General features: G+C 44.7%; 1 protein-coding gene across 1 annotated transcript in view; it reads left to right on the top strand.

Moving 5' to 3' along the window:
* Positions 1-26121, top strand: part of LOC8042567 (huntingtin-interacting protein 1) — a 79364-nt gene that overhangs the window by 23726 nt on the left and 29517 nt on the right. Inside the window, exons 12-23 of the mRNA XM_040206949.3 lie at positions 2627-2688; positions 5452-5617; positions 5735-5804; positions 6473-6561; positions 7147-7215; positions 8423-8557; positions 10518-10668; positions 12249-12338; positions 12810-12896; positions 16319-16429; positions 17099-17167; positions 23502-23692. Of these exons, the coding sequence (XP_040062883.1) occupies positions 2627-2688; positions 5452-5617; positions 5735-5804; positions 6473-6561; positions 7147-7215; positions 8423-8557; positions 10518-10668; positions 12249-12338; positions 12810-12896; positions 16319-16429; positions 17099-17167; positions 23502-23692 (1290 nt within the window). The remainder of the gene's footprint in view (positions 1-2626; positions 2689-5451; positions 5618-5734; positions 5805-6472; positions 6562-7146; positions 7216-8422; positions 8558-10517; positions 10669-12248; positions 12339-12809; positions 12897-16318; positions 16430-17098; positions 17168-23501; positions 23693-26121) is intronic.

The raw sequence follows: 26121 nt of genomic DNA, 5'->3' as shown, positions 1-26121 counted from the left end.
GCATACCTTTAATCTTGATTTTAGGTTGATCTCCATTTTCAAAAAAAGCTACACTTCGAAAGAGAAAAAAAAGATTTGCGGTTTTATATTTGGGTAAATATAGTAGTCAAGGTAGTTCCAGCAAACTGTGACTTCACCTTGGTGCCAATGGCGCTAAGGAGCAGTGTCACTTATAAAGCACGAGTGTAGGTTTTCATAATATTTGTTAATGGCTGTTTTTTGTTTAGTTTATAATTAGAGTCTTGAGTTTGGTAGGTTCATAAAACTTGGAGGTGGGCACATTTTTATTGATACACATTCTTTGGCAGATACGCTGGTTTTTGCAGGCATTTTGCAGAAATTATGTTTACAGGCTAAATAAACTACCGGGTGTAAAAGTGGGAGGGAAGAGGCATTATCCCAACTGACGTGTTGCTCTACGAATTATTTTTCAACCATGAGTGTGCGAGTACCCATTGTAGATGGGACCCACTCTTACCAGAGTTTTATTTCTTAAAAGAATGCTCCTTGTTCTTTTCACATCCCATCTATTTTCAAGACTGGTTATAACAAAGTCGGTTATAACGAAATAGCGGCTACAACAAAGCAGTCACGATATCCCATCCCCACAAACCACGTGACCCCGATCAAGCAGTTGCCCATCTTTTAAATCTAGGCTCTTTATACCGACAACAAACAAGCTTGAGCGCGAACTCGGTGCCGTGCCTGCTTGTTTGTTTGCTTCGTGATCCTTGTCGGCGTCTGGTCAGTGAGGTTGCTTTTGCGTGAAAGTCCACTTCGCTCAAACACTGATTTAGTAAATCATCGGCACTCAACAGTAGAGAGTCCCGGCACCGCCGGTACCTCGACGGGAAAGACGAAGGCAATTTTTTCTGAATGAAAAGCGTGCCATCCTTGACAGAGTGCGCATAAATGTACAAAATGCCATTCATCGCCGGCTCCCTCCGCGGGGCCATCGCAGCTCCTGACACGGTCCATACATAGCAGGATCTTTTTTCGATCTGATCTAGCAGGGGACGTGAGCAGGGAAGCCTCAACCGTTTTCTGCAGGCTCGATAAACATGTGCCCGTGACAACCCGTGTTATCTTTTTTTTTCATGTTATTTGTATGAGTTCATATATAACGAAGAAACGAATATAGCGAAGCGATTTCCGATTCCTGTTGACTTTTTTGATAACCGGTCTCGACAGTATTCTTAATATGTAACATAATAAGTAATCGACATCTTGTAAACCCTGAGATGGGGAACGATAAAAAAACGGACGAACACGACAAAATCTCAAACGCAGCTGAATTTTATCGATATGAGCTTACCAATAAATAGACTTTCACACAAAAGGAAAAGAGAAAGGGCAAGAATAACACAAAAGCAAAAACAAGACGGCCAACGCGTTCACCCCAGACAGCCTGAGCCACTCCCTGGCTCCAACAACCTTCGGAAAGAGAGCCGACCACCCGAACAACAACAACCCCACGGTCACCACACATGGTGACCTCCAAACCGCTAAAGCCTAATCCCCATTTCCTACTCCAAGTAAACGCTTCCCGGTCCCCCCCCCCCCCTTCTCAAGGTTTACAAAGCTCCCCTCATACAAGCAAAAACTCTTTCATCCGATCACTGATCACCAAGGACGGCTGGCTCACATAATTCCCCCGCTCGCGAATGCGCAAAGTCTCCTTAATTAGCCTTCGAAACAATTCTTTTTCGTTACACAGAACGGAAGTTTCATCCCAAAGAGGGGAACAAAAATTACAAGGGCTAACATGATTAACCAATTCAGCACTCTGCGCCAAATTCTTTACACTCCTTTTATGCTCCGCAAGTCGGTCATTCAAACAACGCCCCGTCTGACCAACATAACACAATCTGCATAAAAGGTGTGTAAAGAATTTGACTTGAGAAGGGGGGGGGGGGAACCGGGAAGCATTTGCTTGGAGTAGGAAATAAGGATTAGGCTTTAGCGGTTTGGAGGTCACCATGTGTGGTGACCGTGGGGTTGTTGTTGTTCGGGTGGTCGGCTCCCTTTCCGAAGGTTGTTGGAGCCGGGGAGTGTCTCAGGCTGCCTGGGGTGAACGCGTTGGCTGTTTTGTTTTTTGCTTTTGTGTTATTTTTGCCCTTTCTCTTTTCCTTTTGTGTGAAAGTCTATTTATTGGTATGCTCATATCAATAAAATTCAGCTGCGTTTGAGATTTTGTCGTGTTCTTCCGTTTTTTTATCGTTCCCCATCTCAGGGTTTACAAGATGTCGATTAATTACCAGCTCGCCTGCACTCTCTCACTGCTTACAATTCTAGTAATAAGTAATATGGTTCACTATCAAAGGGAAGCCCTCAGTCATTATCAAAGACAAACTCATTTAGCGATGCAATCACCTTTTTTAAATTTTCAAGTTGTAGGGTAACAGAAGTCGGCAAATGCTTCAAAAGTGTCAGTGGCTGCTCCAAATCAATATTTTGCCTTCTACAGAACGTGCTACAAAAGGTCGAGTGCTGCTACCATCACTGCAGTGGCATCGTCTCAAAATTTCGAAAGTGAAATTTTAAAGTTGGTTTCAATTGACAGCCCTTCTTTTTAAGTATGGCACTTTGGCAATGATGCATCCGAAATCTTTGTGTTACTTTACAGATGTTTGGATCTGGGGGAGATGTGTCGGACCTGAACAGTACTGAAAGCGACGACTCGGAGAAGTAAGCAAGCCTGTCACTGTTACCTTTTAGTTTGCCTGAAGACAAGAGGTCGTTCCCATAGTAGGGTGCCTTGATGTCTTTCCGTTTGGGGTGATGACATTCTTTGCAGTACCCAATGCTGACAGCACAGGGTCACAGGAAAAATACATAGAGCGGAAAACAAAATGTTGTAGCACAGTCAACGCCAAGAGCTCGTGCCAGGAGGTGCGCTTTTACACACTCCAAAACAAAAAAGAAAACTAAGCGTTACAGAATGATTCAGAAGGAATGGCATCATTGCACGGACTAAAGGAATGTCAGTGACACTTTGGTGCCTTCAAATGTCCCATCTTCCTAGACTTGATTTCATAATGGTCTTTCCGTAGTGCCATTAACCCCTTAATTATTCATCATGAGTGTCGCTCGTGCTGTCGATTATGAACCAGAAAGCCCGAATATGAGTCTGACCCATGTTTCGATTTTGAAGCTTTATTTTGTCCCTTTTCTGGCAAATGGCAGTGCTACCACTATTGCACTGCCCCCTTCAGTTTGGTTTGTTATTTGTTTCAAAGTTCCACCCAAAGGCAACACTGTTGTCCCAGGCAAAATAAAAAAAAAAAATATTTGACGTCTGAAATCGCTGCGCAGATTGTTGTTGAAATGCGACAACATTTTGTATCATCTTGCACTGTGATTGTTTCTCTATTAAACTGCTTTAAAACTGCATTGAAACTGCTGCAAAAATTCTAGAAATTTTTTGTCGACATTCATGAAGTCTTTTATCACGTTTAAATCCAATTCACACAATTTTATCATCTAACCGTCTACTTCTTGCGGACAGGCCTCCTGCAACCAACCAACAACTTATGTTGTAGCATCACTGCAATTTGAATGTTTCTCTCCTTCTATGTGTATAATAAACATAATGCCCTGAGCAACTACATTTACCGTTCAAATCTATCACATTTAAAACCAGTTCGCATAATTTTCCAACCTAACTGTCTAGCTCCCGCCGATGGGCCTTTCGCTACCAATCGACTACTTTTGTTGTAGCATTTAATCAATTAAAATATTTATTTTTTACTATATAGACTCTCATTAATTCAAACTCAAGGAAGCTATGAATTTTGTTTGTATTATCAGAACTTAATATAAATGTGGTGCAAGATAAAATTATGGTTTGCCATATGAATGACTACATATACAAACCAGATAGTTGATGATTTCCTCTAAATAGGCCTACTGATCATAAGCAGGTATGCCACACAAGAAACATTTGTGAAATGTATGTCATAAATTTACTTATCCCTCAAAAATGTTGTTTATCGTGGGCTGTTAGAAGTACATGACAAATCAAAACAAAATTAAGTTCCTTCATCAGGCCAAGAAGTTGTCTGATGTAAATTAATAGCAAGATTTAGTAGACTGCTTTCGTGCACCCGCTCCGCTCTACAGAGCAGTATAATCGCCACTGCGTATGCGCGGCTGCTTTCAGCTCTGAGCAGCTGCGCGTGCTCAGAGCTGAGCTCTGAGCACGGGCAGTTGGGCAGGCTTAGAGTGGAGCAGAAAGTGAAAACGACCGACTAAAACTCCCTATTAAGTAGGCAACACATGAGCAATGAAAACGGGCACTGCGTGGCAGTTTTCATAGCAACTCGCACAGGCACTGTGACGTGGATCTTTGCCATGCTGCTATGTCACAGCCTCCGTGCAAGTTGCTAAGGAAATTTCCGCGTATGCCTGTTTTCATAGCTCATGCTGCCCTGCTTAAATCCTGTTGAGTGTGCTTCTCACCAAGCACCAGTGCACTGCGGAGAAGCAACACCCGTGCAAGCAACCTCCGCGGGTGTTGCTTCTCTGCAGAAAAGAAGCACACTCAACGGGGCTGCAAAAACAAAAAGTGGGAAACGCACAAAAACGCCGTTGGAATTAAGCAGCTTATGAATGTATTAAAAACATAGCAATACAACCAATATTTTAAAGTTTGTCCGAATTAACCAGAAGTATGAAACATCCGAGTTTGAATTATTGCGAGCCTACTGTACACGTAAATGAATGTAACAAGACCTTTGGTAACTGGATTTGCCGTTCAGAAGCTAACACCTGGTGCCCCATTCCTTGGGCGCATTACCCCCGGCGTGCATGAGCTAAGCAGGTATACAACAGGTGTGTGCCACCTACTTCGTTAGTCACAGGCCGAGAAAGGACGTGCAAGTGTATACAACCAATACCACCAAGAAATCAATGCCTGTGCACCACGTCATCGTGAGTGGATCCCAGACCCGCCCCAAGTGGTGGACACGGTGAAACTCTACGAGTTTCGGTGTGTCCGTCGTGGCGTTGCCGCATGCTAGCGTTGCACTTGTTGCAAGGTGCCGCACAACTAGGCGACGATGCGGACACAAGGTAAACGGCGCTGCGTGGATCCGCTAGCGATGGCACCTGGGGGGTGAAGGGCGCGGGCGTTGTCTTCTAGGTGGTATGTGGAGAGCAAGCTGTCCGCTTTTCGCGCAGGAGTTGCGGCGACGTCAGAATGACGCCGAGCTCCGATTCGCTTTGATCGAAAGGGTAGTGGGCAGACCTCGAGGCATCTAGCATCGAGGTCTACCCACTGTCTTTTTAATCAAAGCCGATTGGGGCTCGGCGTCATTCTGACGTCGCTGCAACTACCCTGTGAGAAGCAGACGACTTGCCCTCTGCATTGGTAGGGGTAACGCCTAAGTGCCATCACTTTTATAAAAGTAGTATGCAACGGGTTAATTCTGAGGGCACCGACTCGTCCAGGGACCGGCTGATAGCGCAGCTGATGCGCGAGAACTGCGAGCTACGCATGGAGCTGCAGCGTGTGCGGGTGGAGGACCAGCGTGCCATGGACGACCTCCGGCGCCAGCTGGCCGCCATGGACTCCCAGCTGGCCGAGCACGAGCGCACCATCCGGGACTTGGGACAGGTGGGTACCCCTGCTCTTGTCTTGCTTCGTGGGAAAACGGAAGCACCAGGGCCGGTTTGCTGATCTGCGTTTTGAGTGCGATCGAGTGCTTTGCAATCGACCGCTCGTGTTTCGCAGGAAAAGGAGGTCCTGCAGACGACGGCTACGACGGGCTGCGAAGCGACCAAGAAGGCAGAGGAGCTGGAGAGTAAGCCAGCCATCCTTTCGGACCATCCTTTCGAATGGTCTCTCGTGTTTTCCAACCCTAACCCATCGACCGCCGAAGACAAGCCTGGCATCTGGCAATACCTACCCTCCTGGCAATTTATTTACTATACGAGCGAGTGTCGAACATCAAAGATGCCTTGACAGACTGAATTCCATTGTGCACCAGTTTTTATGGCGGCCTTTCAGCTGTGCAGAAACGCTGAAAGAAAACTGACTTCGAAAGATTATCTTTATCATACTCTCTACCAAGCTAAAAGTTCTGAGGTTCGCTGAGAATCTAACAATTGTATTGACTTCTCAGCTTGGAATAGAACCACGCAAAGCATTCACAAACCCAGGGTTAGTCCAGGTGGGACGTAAGATTTACAGGAGAGCGCTCCGATACCTCGTCTGTCACTGGATTCCGGTGCTCCTGTGCACGCTGCTGCAATTTGTCATTGATGACTCAAGCGTGCATGTGAACTCTTGTGAGTGACAAACTAGCAAGCTGTATTTTATGCAGTTTTAATTTATAACGGTCAAAGAATGATTTGTATGTCTTTCTACGCTCTTCTGTGGCGCTCCTGACTTTGTAGCACTCGCATCGAATGTCGTCTTTTTGTTTTGCGTCCAGTGTGACTTCACATTATTCTTTTCCTGTGTTTACAGAGAAAGCAAAGGCAAATGAAGAGAAATTCCACAAAATGAAGGAGGTGTACAATAAGCTCAGGGAGGAGCACATTGGACTTCTGAGGGCGGTGAGTGTCGGCCTGGAGCTATGGCATTTGCTTGTATTTCATCCCAGACGATTAAGGGCATCTTCACAGATACAGTTCAGTGCAAACGCAGTGCCATAGACACCGTGCCTACTTTGTGCTTTGTCAGCACTCCGCTGCATTGATCGGCTTTTCTGTGCTCGTTCGCAATGCAATACAGTGGCAAATCAGCGCCGCATCGGTGCTTACATTAGTGCTGATGCATTACTGACTTTGCACTATCTCAGTGCTGTGGTGCTCATAAGAACCGACTTGATGATGAATTCTGCCAGTAGATACAGATACGGCACTGGCCGAATCAAAAGGGGCTGATGTAGCATGCTGTTGCCAACCTCTGCCAATGTCCATTGATTTTGACACTGTATTGGGGAAGTGGTCCTCAGGGCCGGCACTGCCACAACTGTATTAGTGAAATACGACTAACACGAGACGGATCTTTCTGTGGAAGATGTTTGCTCCAAATCTTCCGGCGGAATTCACTATCAGACTGTACAATTTCTACGTTTAGTGCAAAGAGGCTGCGGTTAACCTTTTTCGTGTTGCTATGTATATTTGCTATATTTGCAGAAAGCGGACATTGAGAAGCAGTTCACGTCGGTTAAAACAGTTGCCGAGAATGCTGAGAAAGTTCGCCAAGTGAGTCGGCTGTGAATCTCATCTCTGCAATCTTTACGAAGGGGTTTGTCGTAAAGGCAGATAGCAGTAACTTAAGCCTTGTCCTTTCATTTGGAGGGGGAGTGTCTTACCTTTCGTTTATGGAGCTAATGAATGTTACAAAAATTAGGAACCTCGACTCTACTGTTAAGGTTCATGTAGTATTCTTTCAGGCCAGTACATTGTGCCAATGACAATGTAATTCACGTGGAAATTTATTGGACATCTACAATGCATTCTCAGTGGTTCTGATATGTATTTCAGTAGTAAAGTTGTGACAATTGTAAGGTTATTTACTTTTGGAGCCCCAAATCTTCATGTTTCAAAGATGTAATAGTACAGTCTAAGCTCATTACAACAAACCTGGTTACAACAGACATATAGATATAACATTTCAATTTGTGAAGTTTGGTTGGTTTTCCTCTATGTACCATTGATTCAACTTCATATCTGCGTACAACATACTCCTTTTACAACAAACCGAGATCTTGGTCAAAATCAAGATCTGTTATAACGAGCTTAGACAGTAGACATAGTTTGCCAGTTTCAGTTATGTCTCTCTAGTCATATTTTGCATGTCTGTTAACTTTCACAAATTTGACTATTTGCAATTATCACCAAAGGGAGGGGGCCACTTTTGGTGTACAATCAAGAAAAGTTTTAAAAAAATTGCTATTTTTAGGTTGTGTCCCTTCCAAGCTTGTTATGGTGGCGAGGGGCAACGAAGCAAAGAGGACATACTTCCCAGTCAGCAACCTTCGCTTATATCCCGCCGTAGCGAACTAGCCGCATTTATGCTGAGGCCATCATTGATCCCAACACTACTATTACTAGAAGTGGGCTGTCTTTCGGTGTTTAAAAGAATATAGCAAATCAAGCCAAACATAGGGGTGGGCTAACTTTCGGGGGTACCGCAAAATCTTTTGGGATTTTGCGGTATTCTAGTAAAAATAATTTTCGTTATTTCAAATCGGTAGTATTTTCAAAAGCCCCAGTAGTGCTTGAGGGTTCATCTGTTGCATGTAGTCCCTCTTATTTTTAATCATGGATTTGGATTTTATTGGGTTATGCTGACTTACTTTTTGTAACAGGTGATCACAGTATAAAAAAATGTGAGGATTTGTACAGTGTTGTTGCTAAGAGGCTGTCTGTAAGTCAATAAATAAATGAACCAATAACCAAATTTTAGGATCTCGGTGATCAGCTGAGGGTAGCCATGGAGGAGAAGAGATCGGCCGAGGTGAGACTAGAGGACCTCAGTCTCAGGACCACCGAGGCCGACACGGTCACCCGAGAAAATGCGCAGCTCAAGGAAAATGTTCAGGTGGGTGCTTGCAGTGCACTTCCATGTATTAAGTGTGAAAACTATATAAATCATACACTCATTGTAGTGCTAACTTTTTCTTTTGCACATATTTGAAATCTACACAGTAAGCACACAACGTTATCCATGCTTGAGTACAACATGGTCGAAGCCTTCATTTGGTACTCACTTAAACGGGTACTCCGGCGATTTCTGCATGGTCCCCAATTTGCTTGAAACAACATCGCCAAAATAGTATCCCAAATATTAGGTCAAAATAATTTTTTTTCACGAAGTTATTGAATTTCATGTTTTTGGTCTTCACCGTGTTTTTCAAACTGAAAGTCTTTACTGGCAACAACGAAAAAGTGACGTCAGTGGAAGTGCAGGGGTTCACTCTTTGGACTGTAGAATTTGTTCCCAACTGATTCGAAGCAGTTTCATGGTGTCATATGATTGCTTTGGAAGCTTGCTCTAGCCCCCGCGCTCCAGCACAGAACAAATGATTGGCATATTCTATTCTTTGGACTGCTCGCGCGACTGGCAAGCTTGCCCGCCACTGACGTCACGGGAGTGAAAAGTGCGGGTATATTTGAAGGTTGGTTTTTGCACCATTTTCATTTGCCGATAACGCAATACTAACTATTATGAATTTCGCGATACTAAATAGCACACGGGAAAGGGTAAAGGCCGCGGAGTCAGAAAATATAGTTAGTTGAGGTGGCTCAAAAAATCACCGGAGTACCCCTTTAATGCCGTTTTGCTGTTATATTTTGAAGCATATTACTAGGAACTTCATAAGTGTGCTTTGAGCCTGTTTAAATTTCTGGAACACCTTGCATGATTAAATGAAAGTTTCACACTATTTTTTTTTGGCAGAACAGATCTGTGTAGCACATTTTCTTTTGTGTAAACAAATTAATAGTTGTGTGACTTGCATGAAAATAACGAGGATCTATCATTCTCGCATGTAGCGTCATGAAGTTCACGGTAGAACAGGGTTATCCTTGCTCAGACTGCTTAGTAGTTATTCCACATTATAACTTTTGATAGGTAAAGACACAAGTGTTCTCTTTAGTGTTTTTGTATTGCCTCGTGGACACCTAGTGGACAGTTGCAGTTGTGCATCTATTAAAAACACTCTAGGCACTTTATAAGTTTGCTTTGCATTTTCTGTTTGTTGCACAATGGGATCCTCCAGATAAGGGTAGGTGGTCTATAAACCTGCACTTGCTCTGTTGTGGCATGCATTGAAGAAGGAATAGTTCTAATGCACACTACAGTTTTGCAGTGTGCACCTTTTGTTAATTCTGTGTTGCACTTTCATGACAATAAAACACTTAAACTCCGAGTACTAATGCACGCTTGCTAAAATGATGTTACCAGGTCCTTCAAGGGTGTTAAAGTTGGGTATAAAACTCACTTATTGTCTGACTGCATTCTCTTTTTACTCTTGGGACACTCAAAGTGCATTGCATTATGCTTTTTCTGAACAATTTAACATGCTCATAGAAATGTTCACAAATGTTAATCAAAGCTGGGAAAATAGAAAAGAGAATAATTAAGTTGGTGCAGAAATGCACCTCATTTGTACCACTCTAAGTAGGCTTGCAATGTAAAAACCACGTCGTCTTGCACACCATTATGTCGTGTATCAGTTCTGCCGACGCATGTTACACACTCCAAACTAGCAGTCTTGCCGCACTGGCAAAGTTTCTTATCTACAGTGCAAACCTGCATCACCTTACCTCAAAGACAGACCAACCTTACTTCGTCGAAACACTAACGTCTAAAATTTTATTTATTCCACGTCGCCAGGTGGAAATCTAGGAACAAAATTTGACGACATGGTAAACGCGTCGGTCAAAGACACGTTCCAGGCACTGGAGCCGTAGGGTGTTGATGTTACGAAATGGACTTTCTTCGACCTTTGTGCTTTCATCTTCTTCTGTCGTATGATTGAGACGGGGATGCGCTTCAGAGCCTGGAGGAGCGCCTGAAGGAAGTGGAGACAGAGCTGGCGCGGGGCAAGGAAGAGCACGAGGCGGTCGTGTCGGCCCTGGGTGCCAGCCACAGCCAGTTCCAGCAGGAGCTCAGGACCCGGGAGGCCTCCAACCTCTTCCGCATCCTCGGTGAGTGGTCGCGGCCACCTGTCCCTCCTCAGCACCTGCGGGACGACGCCGACATGAGACACAAACAATACTCGAGTGAAAGATAATAGTACGGCTTGGGATGTGCTCGTAATTTTTATTAAGTCGCCCTGAAATGAGGCGATCCGATTTAGCAGCGAAGGCTTAAAGGTGCAGCAAAAACTGTTGCGGACCGTTGGGGAAGGCGTAAAATGGAGGAGCGGGTATCGGTTAACATGCAGTTGGAGTTGCGAATAGGGAAGCATGTTTCTTTTGCTGTTAGTAATTCGTTTTATAGTGGCGATTTTTTAAAGAGACCACGAGAGCAATTTGGCATTTTTATTTGACGATTGAAATGGGCATCAGGCACGTCTTGGACATTGTTGACCAAGTTCTAGTCAAAACAGACGTTTGGGTGCCGCACCAATCAATTAAACAGGTAAGGTAATCACTCTGGGAACGATGCTGGAGACCCCCTTGAGACGACAGCAGAAAGGCGAACTAAAACGTGGTGCGATGTCGAAGCATGAAGACAACGGGCTCCTCGTCAGGCGATTGGTTCAGACGAATGACGTGCTCTTGGCGTTGCGGCAGCATCAGCGAGTCAGGCGGAGAGTCACCCGCTCCGAGCACCGAGGTGTCGGCAAGCCTGAGGCACCCTCATAAAGCGTTAAACTAGAGTTTTGCGTCCTGTGAAGCATCTCCCTTTTCGTTGGCACGAGGTCGCTGAATGGGAGCAACTTGTCTCCAAGCATGGTGTTTTCGGCCCTTTTTCTGGTTCACAGGCCGCCGCGCACTATAGCCAATCGCATGAACCACGCTGGGCATGCGCTAAATCCTACCGACATCGACAGTGCTCCTCGTCACGTCTGAATGTCTGTTTCAGATTAGAAAATTTATTTGGAGGCAAAAGAAATAAGTCACGCAGCTAAAAAAAAAGTTAGTGGCATGCTAGGACACCAATGCGTCCAAAAACACCTTCTTTAAAAAAAATTTAAATTGCCTTAGTGGTTTTTTTAAACGCACATCTTTTATAGGGCCAGCTCTTGGCGCTCTTGCGTCCGAGCCTTGACTGAGAAGAGCGTGCGGCTTGGAGCACGTGGTAACCAGTTGCACGTTTGGCGTGCAATCGGCGGCCGCTTTTGGAGTGGCAACTTTCTTCAGTGTGCGGTTGGCAGCAACGCGGACCACACGTACCTTGAAGGCGCTTGCTCGTGGCTGTTGCGCGCCGCCAAAGCGGCGCAGAAGCAACAAAGGTGGGCACAGCAAAGTGGGGAGGGAGGAGCAAAGGAAACGGCAGCAGAACAAGAGCGTTGGGCCAAGCAGCAACAGGAAGCCAAATTACTATTACGCAATGGTCGATTGGCACTTCGGGTGACAGTTTGCAGACAATTCGTTCAGTGCAGCGCATAACGGGTGCGACAGACTGGTTTCGGGTGGATGTGATGAGCACAGGTGTTCTAAATGCTGCGTCTTTAGGACGACTTTGGGAAATGCCGGAGAGACAGTTGATTTTTTTGTTTGGCTAGTTCTGTTTGAAATTGGTTTGTTCTAAATTAGATCATTTTCGCGTCCCCTTACAGTTGGCGTGATTCATGAAGCGGAGGCCATTGTGGGGAACTCGCTCGAGGAACTGGACAGACCTGGCCGCCATGGCTGCGTGGGAACTCCAGGTGAGGTTCTTCAGGAAGCCACTGGGATGAATATGGAACTGTGAATGCCTCAATTTTTGTTTACTTACTTACGGTGGAACCTTGTTAAAAACTTGTTTGCACAATTTGAAAAAAGAAAAGAGAATTCGTAAAATGAGTGCACAGAATACCGCAATGCTACAGGTACAGCCAGCTGAACTCGTAACAAGACGAGGTGTTCTTGATATTGTGATGGTTTTGTTTTTGTCGGCGGTGGTATGCTTTGCTTCAATTATAAGTCGACCCCCCCCCCCACTTCAGATTTTCAAAAATTAAAAAATGGGTCAGCCTACATTCGTGTAAATACGGTAGTAACTTTGAGCACTGTGACTATCATAGGTGAAAGTGACTGCAAGAACGATGAAAGTCGAACTAGAATATGGCGCCAGTATTGACATAGGTACTAACTGTTGCTAGTGAAATTGAAGTGAGCTGTTTCTGGTTCATTTCCAGAATCCCTTTTGCAGCTGAGCTTAATTACCTCTCAAGCACTGGACAGGCTGAACGGAGGCTTTGAGAAGTTCAGCAAGGATTCCCAAGGTTTGTTGCGTGACTCTTATGTTCTGGGGCTAGGTTGGAGGATCTGTATCTTGAGAGCCTCATTCTGGCAGTAAATTTAATTTTCAATAATGCTCAACTTTTTGAATTGCTCACGAGGTAGTAGTGTCCTAACCTTTAAGAATGAAGAACTCAAATTCTTTATGCAGATGAGTACCCTACTCTTTAGATTTCTCTCGAAACATTCCACATGGGGTTGCACAATCTTGCACGCCGCTTTATTTTTACCTTCTGGCCTTCATTTTTATTTACTTTATTTTTCTATGTGATACCAGAGGAAAGAAACATAGAAGAGCAGAACATGAGTACAAGTTTTGGGTTACTACTAGTTAAAATTGCAACTTGCATTCAGGGATGAGAAGTGCCTGTAATTATTAGGATTTTTAGCTACTTGGGCTGACACTGCAATGTTTTGTTTTTTTCCGAAAATTTTTATGAAACCGTGATGCAGACTTTTTGATCGCAGTCTTCGTTTAACGGAATTTCTGAGCCATAGATGAGGTACCGTATTTACTCGATTGTAACGCGAGTTTTTTTCCAGATTATGGCTGCCTAAAGTCAACCCTCGCGTTACAATCGAATACCAAAATTAAAGTTATCTAAAAATTGCAACGATACGCCCAGACCTAATTGAAGGCGCCAGATTTGGGCGCCCCGCAACCTATGTTGGCAACATGTGCCTGCCAAAAGCCATTCGGATCCACTGCAAGCCAATAACTCTCTCTTTGTTTCCGCCTTTTTTTTTCTCTGACGGAGTGCCCGTTGCATTCGTCGTGTGGGATGGCATCGGCGACTTTGGCTGCCTTGTGTTTCATCTCCCTTCGGCTGCCCTTACAATGGCAGCGTGTCGGGCACAGTACGACGCCCGCTTCAAGAGGCGTGCCATTTTATTGGCCGAAGAAATCGGCAATTCAGCCGCTGCCCGAAACCTCGACGTAAACGAGTCGACCATTCGCGGACGGCGGCTCCAGCAGGAGCACCTTTTCATGTGCGCGCCGGGCCGAAAAGGTTTCCGTGGGCCTTGCCACGGCTGTTACTTGGAATTGGAGCAGCGTGCTGCTGATTACGTCGTAGAACAGCGCAACCGCCTCATGGCCGTCAGCGTTGAACTGATACAGTTCAAAGCGAGTGATGTTGCTAGGCAAATGCATGTGTCAGTGTCAGCTTGACACTGGCACATGCATTTTTCATGCATGTGCAAGTGTCACGCTACTTTGATAGTTTTTATTTGGCCTTTTTTTTTTTTTTTTTGCCGGACGCATTACAAGTTGCCCCTTGCGTTACATTCTCGATTTATTTTTTCTTGCTATAAGCAGTGAAAAGTCACCCCTCGCGTTACAATCGCGGTCGCATTACAATCGAGTAAATACGGTACCTACTAGGGGTGTGCAAAGACGCGAATATACAAATTCGAATAGAATAGGAAGTCCCCGAATAATACGATTCGCGTATCAAAGTCCTACTATTTGGTAACTCGAATATTCGATATATTCGGCCAAAGACGCGCGGTCGTTGCGGAGCTGACAAAAGATTTGTTTTTTCTCCCGATGTTAGTGCCGTGATGTTCGACAGACCATGCGAAAAACCCTTTTGGTCCTACCATTCCACAAAAATCTAACGCTCGGGTTAGAAAAAAGAAAAGTAACGATCGCCACAAACTTTATAGCACGCAGATTTACTCATAATCGTGAAGCAATCTAACCTTGAATCACAATTGAAACATCCCGTTTGCGCCACTTGCAGAGAGGAATTGTTGGGAGGCCGGGATTCCGCGCCATGCCTAATTCATTTCATGCGTAAAGCCCCTCGTTTCAAATTGAAGCACCGATGTAAAACACTTGCCGCACTCGCAGAAATCGGCGACTGCGAGATCACAAAAAGAAAACCATGTTAACCGCACTAATGAAACAGGCCGAAATGTCGTTCTTGCGGAACTGCAATCCGCAAGTTTTAATTCGAAACGGAATGGAAAAATAGTGTGCCTAGATTTGAGAGGATTTCCAGCCGTTTGATTGCCGTGTTTGAATTGCGAACTGCGAGAAGGTGACGAAAAAAATGGGCAGGCGTCGTCTCTCTTCCACGCGACTACACAACACGTCGTCGCTTTCCACGCGACTACACAACACATGCGCACTTACGATCAATCTACGCAGGAGCCGTCTCCGTGGTTTCAGTTTTGCTTGCTCCCTCTTTTAAATCTAGGCTCTCTGAAACAGGATAGATGGGCGAAGGAATGGATGCATAACGGCAGTTGGACGGTGACTTGCACCACCTAACCACATGTTTTTTTTCTTACTTCAGATTATATTGTTTAAGCCTGTTTACTCAGATTTAACAGCTATTTGTTTATTTATATAAAATCAAATCCCAGGTGCGTTTTTTCTTTCTTAAAATTGAGACCAAATGTCGCAATATTCTGAAATATATAAACATAAAACAAATGACATGCCGCAGTGCTTTAGGTCGTGCTTTTAACGAGAAATGAAGGCACGCGTGGCTGTAACTTTGGTTTTTTGTGATGCTTGGGGTAGATAATTATGTTTGCGCCATAAAATTGGATCTTTAGTGCCCGATGTTCATCAGCAACTGCTTTTTTTTTTATTATAATTTTTATCCATTTGAGCCTTTGTTTCGTACGACATGCATATTCTGTACCAGGTGCATACTCTGCACATATAATTATCTCATTCACAGGTCACTTCGAAATATTCGTGCAAATAAAATCACTATTCAATATTCGATTCGATATTCGGCTTTTTTTCTCAATTCAATTCGGTATTCGATTCGATAACTACTATTTGGTATTCGCACACCCCTAGTACCAACTACTGAAAGGGCACTCATGTGCTTTTTGTAGAAGCTTGTTTTTGATGGGCATATATTGTTTGTTGGGCTTTAGTCAATAAAAATGACCAGTTCCAGATGGCAAGACGTCCTAGCAATGGAAATACACTGGCGCTACTTTCTCTTGAAGGGGCCATTCTCAGGTCCCGACCACCTCTAAAAATTTTACTGACGAAAAAAGTTAATTGTTCGGCGATTCCGAACGTTACAATTATTGCTTTTTCTAGGCGTGTTGTGCATTATATTATGTCTAAAACATCAAATCTTTGAGTGCAGGAGACATAATACAACCATTGTTCAAAAACGGTGTGCGACGACGCCACCTTGTGTCCGTTCCAAGGCGCAGAAAGAGGGGCGTGTCACAATCTTTGATTAGGTCTTCAACAGGGAAGTTGGCCGCCCACGAGCGTAATTTTGGGTTTATCGGAATGCTTAGAGTCCGTATATCGAGTCATTGTCATGAATAGACGATCTCAGAACCCACTTGAGTGCCCCTTTAAGGTACAGGCTGTTTTGACAACTGACATTGAATGCGACCTTGGCTCGACTTTTGCTCGCAGACGTGGAGGACCTGATCCAGTCTGTGTGTCCTCTGGCACACAGCACCTCTCAGCTGATCGGCACCGGCAAAGGGGTCTCTGAAGTGTCGCCCAACATCGAACTAGGAGAAGGTAGGCCCCGCTAATCGAGTCTAATCTGTCGTGACTGCCAGCACACGCCGTCTCGCCTGCGGCGTTTTCGTCGTTTTCATTGTTGGGTCTACTACGCCAAAACAAAATCGCAGCTTGGAGCCTTTAAAACCTTTTCATTCTCAAGAGGAAACACCTTATGTTGTACCACAGACAAGGCTAGAAGCGCGAGCTCATAGCGTTGGGAGCTGCTCTTAACGCACGAGAGTTTGTGCCGCTGAGTTGTGCCCTTGAGCAAGGAGCTCGCGCTTGTAGCCTTTCCTGCGGTACATCATAAGGTGAAACGGAGAATAGTTGGGTACAAATGCTATCATCATCATCTAACAACTTTCGGTTTTGCCCGTAAATCGAACAATTTGTATTGTAACATAAATAGTATTGGGCGAAGAAAAAAATTTTTTTACTAACATTTATTTTGAGACATGCCTATACCAAACAGGTAGAAAAACAAAATCCCCCCCTCTAGGTTTAGGGTTTTTTTTAAGAGGGGTGTGAATGTCATTGTTTTTGTCATGAGAACGTCGGGAACGGAGGGGGGTTTTGGCTTGGGCTTGTGCTTGTTTTTTTTATTATTCTCAAAAGTCGCCAGAGGCCTTTTTTTTTTCTTTTTTTGAAAGGAGGAGTTTAAGAAGTTGCTTCTCGACCTTACAGAGTTGGCCCTCACCTGCCGCAACTTGGGCCAGCGGGCTTTGGTGCTCTTGAAATCCCTGAGATCTGAAGGTGAGCATTGTTCTGCAATCTTCTAAAGACTGGTTAGCGCATTTGTGTTCGAGCGGGGCCGAGCGTGTTGCAACCACTGGCGTCTGCTCGTGAGATGAGGGAACACACCAATGCCATCTGTTGGGTGGCCCTGGAACGCTTCCGATCTGCGCATATATCCTAATTTTTTCATGCGTCATTCTTTCACCGTGGGCTCAAACTATTTCCGATAACGTCGTAACTATGGGTGTGCAAACGTTAGAGATTTTGAATACGAATAGAATATTTTTCGTATTCGATTCGTTTTCGATTTAAGAATTGCATATTCGGAAATTTCCGAATACAGTAGACTCTCGGTAATTCGAAGCTCACAGGGACTGCAAAATGCCTCGAATTAAGCGAACTTCGAATTAAAAAAGCACATATAAAACTGAGTTTATTTTATTCAGTACTCACTTGGGAGAAGAACTGGTCGATCTTAGATTGTTTTCGCTGACGCATCCGCTCCACCGTCATTCGGCTCTGCAAGTTACGTATGCATCGTAAGGCGTCTTCGGCATTCTCTTCACCCGAGAAAAAACATTCTACGGCGCCCAATGCAGTTTCGCATCAGCGGCACTCGGCGCAGGAATTGACGGCGGCGAGAGTTCCTCGTCGTCAGAGTCATCGTCACTTCCTTGCACCACCACACCAGGCCTAACCACTTTGATTATTTCGACGTCCGAAAGCGGACCAAAGACCTCGACGTGCTTGGCAACATCGACATACTCATCAAACGGAACATCTCCAAGGGCTTCCCTCAGTTCACTACCTGCGGGTACCTCTTCTGGCCCAGCTTCGTCGGCGATATCTCCAGTCTCGCTGGCCTCACTGACGGCGTCGACGGTGACGAACCCGCAGTGGCGGAACGAGCCAACACACTTTCGGATCTTCGTTGACAAAACTCCCGCTCGCGCCGTTCCGCGGTTCCGCCGAACGCGTGGCCAAACGCAACCCAACCTTCCCTCCACCTATCTCCCTCTCTCCTCTCGAGGGGAGAGCGCAGAGAGGGAGAGCAGAGCCCAAAGCAAATAAGCAAACAGCCGCGCGCGCAAGGCTGTTTGTTTGCTTCCTCACCGCCGAGCCGCAGCGCGCCGCGGCGCCGTCGCACATTGCATTAGATTGCATCATCCCTAGTGCAGCGACGCCAGTGACGCGGCCGCGGATCGTGGCGTTGCGTATTTGCGCTTGGCGCTTGGCATTTGTTTTTTTCGCTCTCGGGGTTTCCGGACTTCAGGCGCAGACGAAAAATCCTTCGAATTAACCAACTCCCAACATTTAGCCTTCGAATTACCGCGTGTTTTTCCCCATAGCATTGTACATACGATTGCCGGGACCAGGCCCAAGCTTCGAACTAACCGAAAATTTGAATTATGCAACTTTGAATTACCGAGAGTCGACTGTATTCGGTTGTGGCAGAATGTTCTGCCAACGTACGAATATTCGGGCAAATAGCGAATAATTCAGAGCTTCCTAAAGCCGCGTTTAATTGCCTAAAATTACGGTTATTGTAGCCATTTGTCTATAGACCTTTTCATTTTATTAGTTGCCTCACCAATGGATAGAGGGCGCTGACGCACTCGGCGCCATCAGGTTGCTTCAATTTGGTTGGTTTTGGTTTCAACATGAACGCGGCTATGTTGCTGTTTTACGTTGTTTTTGCTTAATTTTGTGATTCGATTAGTTTCCTTCTAGCACACAACAAATGAAACAATGGTATTGAGTCACCTTGAGGACTACGAGATGTATTTTAGCCTAAATTGCGGGCTTTTTGTTTACCCACTCCTTTGATGTAGCTGGTCGGTTGCGAAACGCCTGACTGATGTACAGGGGAAATTACCATCGTATACAGCCGTACCCGATGACATCAGTTTTTAGAAAAACAATATAATGAAGAGACTAACACGTGAATGTAAATAAGCATATCGACAGCTTGATTGGCAATGTGCGGAATCAGCCAGAACAGATGAACTCGCGAGCTTACTACTGACTGTTCGGTTTTCGTGGGCACCCAACCTTGAGTGAACTTCACAGAATAAAACCTTTCGTGTAATGACGCAGACAAATGGTATAAACAAGTAGTATCGTCTCGGCCTATCTTTTTTTTAATTCAGTACTCGAGCATGCTTCGAAATGCCGAGTAGGAAGTTTCTTAAATTGTCAACTCTGCTAAAGTACTCATAAGCAGCATTTCGCAATATTGGCCCTAGAAAATAAATTATTTTTATATGAACATTTGCTTACTCAAGATATAAGTGACAGGCCCGTCAAATTAAATCTGGCATTTTTCTTCCGTAAAAGTGGCCAAATAAAATTAAAGGGCTCAGGAAGAGAAATGCCTCAGATAGTTTGGCTGAATTCTAGCGCTAGGCACCACTTTACGGACCTGTGTGAACAAATATTAATTTTTTTGAACAGATTCGCTCTGTAAATTTGGGCGTCGCCAGCCACCAAAAATCGACAATCCTAAACTAAAAAAAAATACGCAAAAAAAAAAAAAAAAAGTCGTCGTTATTGAGTATGCGCCGAACCCAAACCGCGTTTTGAATTTGCAAATAGAAACGGCGTTATTTCTTTGTGCACGCTATTCTAAAACTCGCTACCGTTGAGTGTCTGTGGTAGTTTCTTACGCGGGAAGTCCCAACCTTTGTGTTAAAATAAATTGAGTGGATGACACTTGTTATCTAAATATAATCAATAAATCACTTAAATGACTGTCGAAATGGAAGCAAGCGCGGTATACAATTTCTTAAACTTCATAAGTAAACCGACCAACCGAATATTCATGTCGCAAAAAAAGATTGAGAACCTCATCAACATGTAAGTGTGATATTATGAACAAACAATTTGCCTGATGTTGACGTACCATTACTTCTAGCGTAAGATAAAATACAAGTTAAACATTCGTTGTCCATCTCCTCCGCGAGTTTCCTTACATATTCAAAAGCAACTGTTTTCAATATACTATGAATACAAAGAACGATACTTTCAGGAAATAACGATAGTCTCCTTGCGCTGACTATTTTTGATGCCTTCCGATCCTAAATGCGCTATATAAATATACGCACTTCTTACTGGGAATGTTCCGTTACTATTACTAAACAAACCGCAGTTAACATAAGAACCTTTGAATGCTCGTGATGCTTTAGTCATCGAGTAGACATATCGGACTACAGTTTCCGAAGCAAGGCCAGAAAGCGCGGTGAAACGCAACGAAAAACACCGATACAACGCATCTGCCAAGGTGCGGAGGGGAGAGTGGAGGAGCAAGTTGAAGCAACCTAATGGCTGCCGTGTCACGTGATTCCAAGATGGCAGCGCCCATGCGGAGGAGGATGAAAAGGTCTATAAACCCTCGGCGCCTACATTATAAGTAGAACTACCGTTTTTTTTGCACGGTTCTGATGCGCCCCAGTTCTAACACGCAGGCAGATTTAGCTTCCAAATATTCAAGAAGTAAATTGCTGCCAATTCTACCTCGCAGGTAAAATAACCAAGGTTGAAAACATGCCTCATAGAACAGATTTTATAAAACTCGCCAACACAAAAACAAGTACTGTGCACTGGTTGCTGTTGACGGAGTGAGTTGATGGTTCTTCGTTGTCCACAGGGGCAATCCTTGCTTTCGTCTAAAGCGTTTTAAGCACTGCGCTTATTGCATTTGTACAAGTGTCCGATTGTTCACCCTGGGAGGGTCGTTTTCCAAACAAGGCAGTGTCTATTGTATCGGCGACTGGCAGAAAGATTTTTCCGAAATTCTAGCGGCAGTTTTTTCCCATTGGCTGTCTGGAATCATGGGACAACTGCCGATAGAATACTGACTTGCTCATTCGTTTGGTATTTTGCGTAAATACATTTCATGGACGCGTTCGCTAAAACGTAATTTGCGGCAGTTGACGTTTTTGCGAACAACGACGTTTTTTACGGGGACGCATAACAGGGGCGCGTGTTAACCCACCCCCCACGCTGCGTTTACGCCTCTTCGTGTAGGCAGTCTGTGACGGCTCATTACAAACATGTTAACCGACCTGGGTCCACCCGTACATGCCGCTTCGACATTTTAACAAAAATGTTAACCACCTGGGCCCACCCATACACCACTTTGAGGCGACAGTTAGAGGAAAAAGCTAATCTGAGCTGTCGATTGGCCAATGGGAGGCAACTGCCAGTAGAATTTCATGAAAATTATTCTGCCGGTTGCCGGTGGAATACTAGGCACTACCTCCAAACAACACTTTGTGAGGTCACGCAGTGCCGCTACGTTGTTATCTTTTCCTGCCTGCGTGACGGCCTTTCGTTTAAATAAAGCCACCTAAGGGAACTTGTTTTGTTTTTCCATCTTAAAACGGCGGACACAACTTAGTAGACACGAGAAAATGCTCATGATACAGATACCAGAATGGCAAATGTAAACAAACGGCCGTGATGGCAATGGGGCTAACCACCTTACATACTGCGTATTGCATTTTTCTTTTGAGTTTCAGTTTTTGGTTTTGATTGAAAAGCGCATGTATTTTTGGGCACCGATTTTGGGGAGAAAAAGTGTGCAATAGAATCGTGCAAACACGGTATGTATTAGTTTAGGTCAAAGGAACAGTTTTTGTTTTGCCAAGCCTGCATTGCGAGTCACTTTTCTGGCGACCTTTTATATAATATTCTGCCGCAGGAGCTAGGGTAGATGTTTTCTGCTGCAGGAGCAGTTGTCACTGCGAAAGGGGGGTACTTATGTACCGAACATGTGGAACAATTAATTTTCTTGCATGATAATTTGCAGTATAATTGCATTAGCAGCTGATACATATCTGGCTTGCTGGCTAGTCAAGGGTAATTTCAATTATTTTCTTAAAAAAGATCACTGTTTGCATGACAACATCACAGGTTACATTTCTACATGCTATCTGGGTATGTGCAGTTTTGTACACTCTTAATTTTGTCAATATGTGTAACTTTTCAGTTGCACCTTTTGCCTGCTTTCATGTACAGTTGACAGGTGATCGGGTAGTTTCGTTTACTTAAAGTTGTTGACGTCATTTTCAGTTTTGAAGGTAATAAAAAAAGGTATTAGCATATTTTCTTTTATTTCTTAATGGTGCACACATGATCAAAACATATTTGATATTCGACACTATTTTTTTTTAATATTCATATTCTTTTTGTATTTGAAAATTTCAGTATTCGCACATACCTAGTCGTAACCTATAAGTGGGATTCCGTGTTTTCAGAGTTCATTTTTCGCAAAATTCTAAGGGTGTTTTTCGAAGTTCATGTTTTTGCTGGAAATTTGAGGTTTGTCGGAGTTTGTCTTTGTTAGATTTGCGATGCTCCGAAATTCGGAGTTTAATTTTATGTGCTCCCAATTTTTCGAAACTCAAAATAAAATAATTCAAAACAAAAACATACCCTAAGTTGATAAGTTGGTTAGTTAGTAGCCCCAGTCGCAAGGGTGGTTGGGGCTACTAACTGTCCCACGACAAATCTTGCAAACAAGTGTTGCTTCAATAAACATGGGTTCTTCGAAATAGCCAAGCTCCTGAACATAGTAGTTGGGAAGCGTAAAAGCTTTGGTTGTTTTCCTATAAGACCTACAGCTTTATTCACTGTTCGAAAGACGCAACCCCTCCTCTGTCTGAGAAGCACAAATAGTATGATACAAACTGGAAGCCGGAACAGTGGCCTTCGTTGTGATCCAGAAGTATATTGACCCGTTGTACCATAAGCACTTTGATGAAATTTTTATCGGCGAGTGTTTTTTGGAGTTCTTCGGATTTATCCGAAAACACGGAACCCTACTTACAAGCAACCGTTTCTTATAAATAAGATTCAGTCCCTCAGATACCTCAAAACTTTCAGTCTAGTTATATGCAGGTCAGAGGTGATACGTGGCTATTTTTAGATGATGCTGGTGTGCCAGTACTATGTTGTTGTTTCATTCTTATTTGGGGTTGTTGAGCGGTTTTCTGAAAATCTCAGCGTGAAAATGGGGCCCATTTCTGCCTGCTTTCGGTACCTCAAGCCATTCACTCCGTGTATTCAAGAGCTCCGTTGGCCGCCATTTTCCCATTGAAATATTGATAAAATAACTTGTAACCTTCTAACGAGACGACGGTTAGTTGTCAAACTTTGGCATCCGGTTCGGACAGGTAGTGCTAAGTTTGGGCGGAGAATGAGCGTTCGGCAACGAGCGGTGTGTTTCTGGGACAAAGAAAACGCCACATTTTTTGGGGGGGGGCACCCCATAGATTTGGGAGGTGGGCATTGAGTGCTGTGTTGCACCCTTCAGGGGGGTGGGCATTGAGTGTTGTGTTGCATCCTTCAGGGGACTCCCGCGCGGACGAGGTCCGGTCTGCGACAGAGGCGCTCCAGAAATCGTTGGAGGCGGTCTCTGCGTCGAGCAGGGCCCTGTCAACGTCGCTGGGGGAGGCCGACACCCGCAAACTGGGCGACATGGTCGAGGAGGAGCTCTCGCAGATGGACAAGGCCATCGAAGAGGCTGCAAAGCGCATTCAGGTGGGGAAACGAGGGGAAGTCAGATTTACTATTTGCCAAAATCATTGGTAAAGTTAACCGTGCGAGGAGACAGCAACAAAGTCAATAAAATAGTGGTTATATAATTATTAACTAGGTTGATTTCATCTGAAGTCGTGCAAGCAAAAAGGGCAGAATCTTTATTTTTAAAGAAAAAAAACAGGATTTCCTGCGCAGAAGAAAGGTGAAAACCAAGGGTTCGGATAATTTGTTGTTCTCGAGTTGTGGAGCGCAGAAGCGGTCGTCGAAGAAACGAGCGTTTTTCCTGATTGTCGAATTTGCATGTTTGACCCGCTCTCCTCCCTTGGTTTTTGCTTCTACATTGTTTTCATATTTTTCTATTACTTTGTGAGCACCATTAAGAGATCTTAAAGGGATTGTCCGGTCAAATTTTGTATTCGAGAAAACAATTGAATATCATAGTTATTGCCTTGAGAAGCATTGTACGTGCAATATCCGAATTTTATATGCCCCTCTGCGTGAGTAATTGAATTTATACTGCTCATATCGCATTCTAGCGTAAACGCTGCTTTCGTTGGCAACATTGAAGCTCTGACGTCACAAAACACGAAGCGAGCATTTTTGTCTCGTTGTTTGCCTGCGAGTGAAAGCTTCAGCGTGCTTCATTTTTGTTGTTGTGCTCGACTTGTTTCGTGGTTGGGTGAGATTTTTGTTGCGCGGTTGGGTGCCACAACCACCGGGCAGCACATGCGAGCCAAGACATGACGTTCCTCACTTTTCCGCGAGACGTGCAGTGACGAGCAGAATGGATCGTCGCCGTGCGTAGGGACATGGGTTCCCGACAAGATAGAGATCCCGCTTATGCAGCAATCATCTCACAGAAGAAAGCTACGAGCTGAGCTTTCAGCGGACAGGAGGCTTGTAAGCTGAGGTGTGATGCTGTGCCAACGATATTAAACTACGTCCACCCACTCCTCGCCCAAATCGGATCAGTCAATTCAGGTCTGTTCGATTCGCCTGAACTGGCTGAACTATAGTTCGGCAGTGCAGGAACTGGTGCATTCGATTCAACCGTAAGTTGCACGACCGCTGCACTGGCGCGTTCGATTCATCCCAGTTCTGAACGAGTTCAGACCCAGTTCCTCAAAATCTTGCACAGGCTCCAGACTCTGTTCAGCGTCCTTGCAGAAGCAGACGACAAGAGCAGACGGCGATAGCAGAACTCCTCGTCCGTCTCTGCTTGCGGTGCCATTTTTCGCAGCTCTTGCTCAAATGTCTGCGATGTTTAACAATAACCCCAATACGGAGGTTGCATTTCCTCTCATTTATGATAATAACGTACCCGCGGTGGACACGAAATTGAGATCCTAACCGAGGGTGGGAATTTGCTTGATTATGATATCCTAAAAGCGTTTTAGGCACCTGCTCGCGTAGGTTTGGCTCCCTGTGGTGAGTGTTGAAATATTGGCTCACGTAAATTGTTTCTTTTTGATGCTATGTGGGGATCCACAGTGTTCATATTCTTACTTACAGACACGGGAAAGGTATTGCCCTCTTGATAGTCCCCGCCTTCAGCTGCTCTTGAATGCATATTGACGACTCCGACACATTGCAGAGGTCTGAGATTTAGTGCGTTGGCACTCGCATGTCCCCGTAGCTGAGCATAATACTGCATGCTTTGTCCGCTTGTATCTGTGGACGCCCACTAACGGGCCTGAGAAAAACATTGAGAATCAGCATTTTTTTGCAGATTCTCGCTTCAACTTGACGCCAAAGTTATGGTCGATAATTGTCTTGTCCAAGACGCTATCGTCAGGCCTTCGTCTCCGAGGTGACCGGTATACCGACTGCGCGCTGCCGCCAGTGACTCCTGACGCAAAATCATCCTGATGCCGCGAACCTATCGTTGAAACGCAAAGATTCCCTTTGAGGGGCATTTGCCGCTACCTTCTTGACTTGTAACCGACTATAGTTCAGAACTTCCTGCCGCTTCAGAGGCGAAATCTGCATCCTTTGCTTTGCAAGCGCCCCCAGTTCGATCGGCGTCCGTCGCAGTTGTGTTTGCGCGAAACGGCATACGTTTGTTCGAAGCTTATGGCTGTCTGCGAGTAATATCCTGCTAAAAGGCGTGACTTTTTTTGCACGTGCTTGGGAACTGCATTAAAAAAACCGTATTTCAGAAGGGTACTGCCTAGGAGACTATATAATTCGAAACAAAATACAAGACATCCATCGACCAACACTTGTTTTCCCGACCATCCGACAAACCAACGCCTCGTTGGACAAACCTTTGTGCTTTGTGACGTCATGCAGCACCTACGGATGTCAGCCATTGACACTGGCGAAATTCGGGGTGCAGTTTCGTACATAGGATCATGAAAGGTTTAATTAACAACGGGAGATCACATATCAAAATAAAAATGACGTTTGTCTATATGAAGGCTTCCTCG

The sequence above is a fragment of the Ixodes scapularis genome, unplaced genomic scaffold, assembly GCF_016920785.2.
Source record: "Ixodes scapularis isolate PalLabHiFi unplaced genomic scaffold, ASM1692078v2 PGA_scaffold1__304_contigs__length_218370807, whole genome shotgun sequence".
In the NCBI taxonomy this organism is placed as follows: Eukaryota; Metazoa; Arthropoda; class Arachnida; order Ixodida; family Ixodidae; genus Ixodes; species Ixodes scapularis.
Note: the sequence above shows the minus strand (reverse complement) of the source record. Positions and strands in the feature narration are given on the sequence as shown.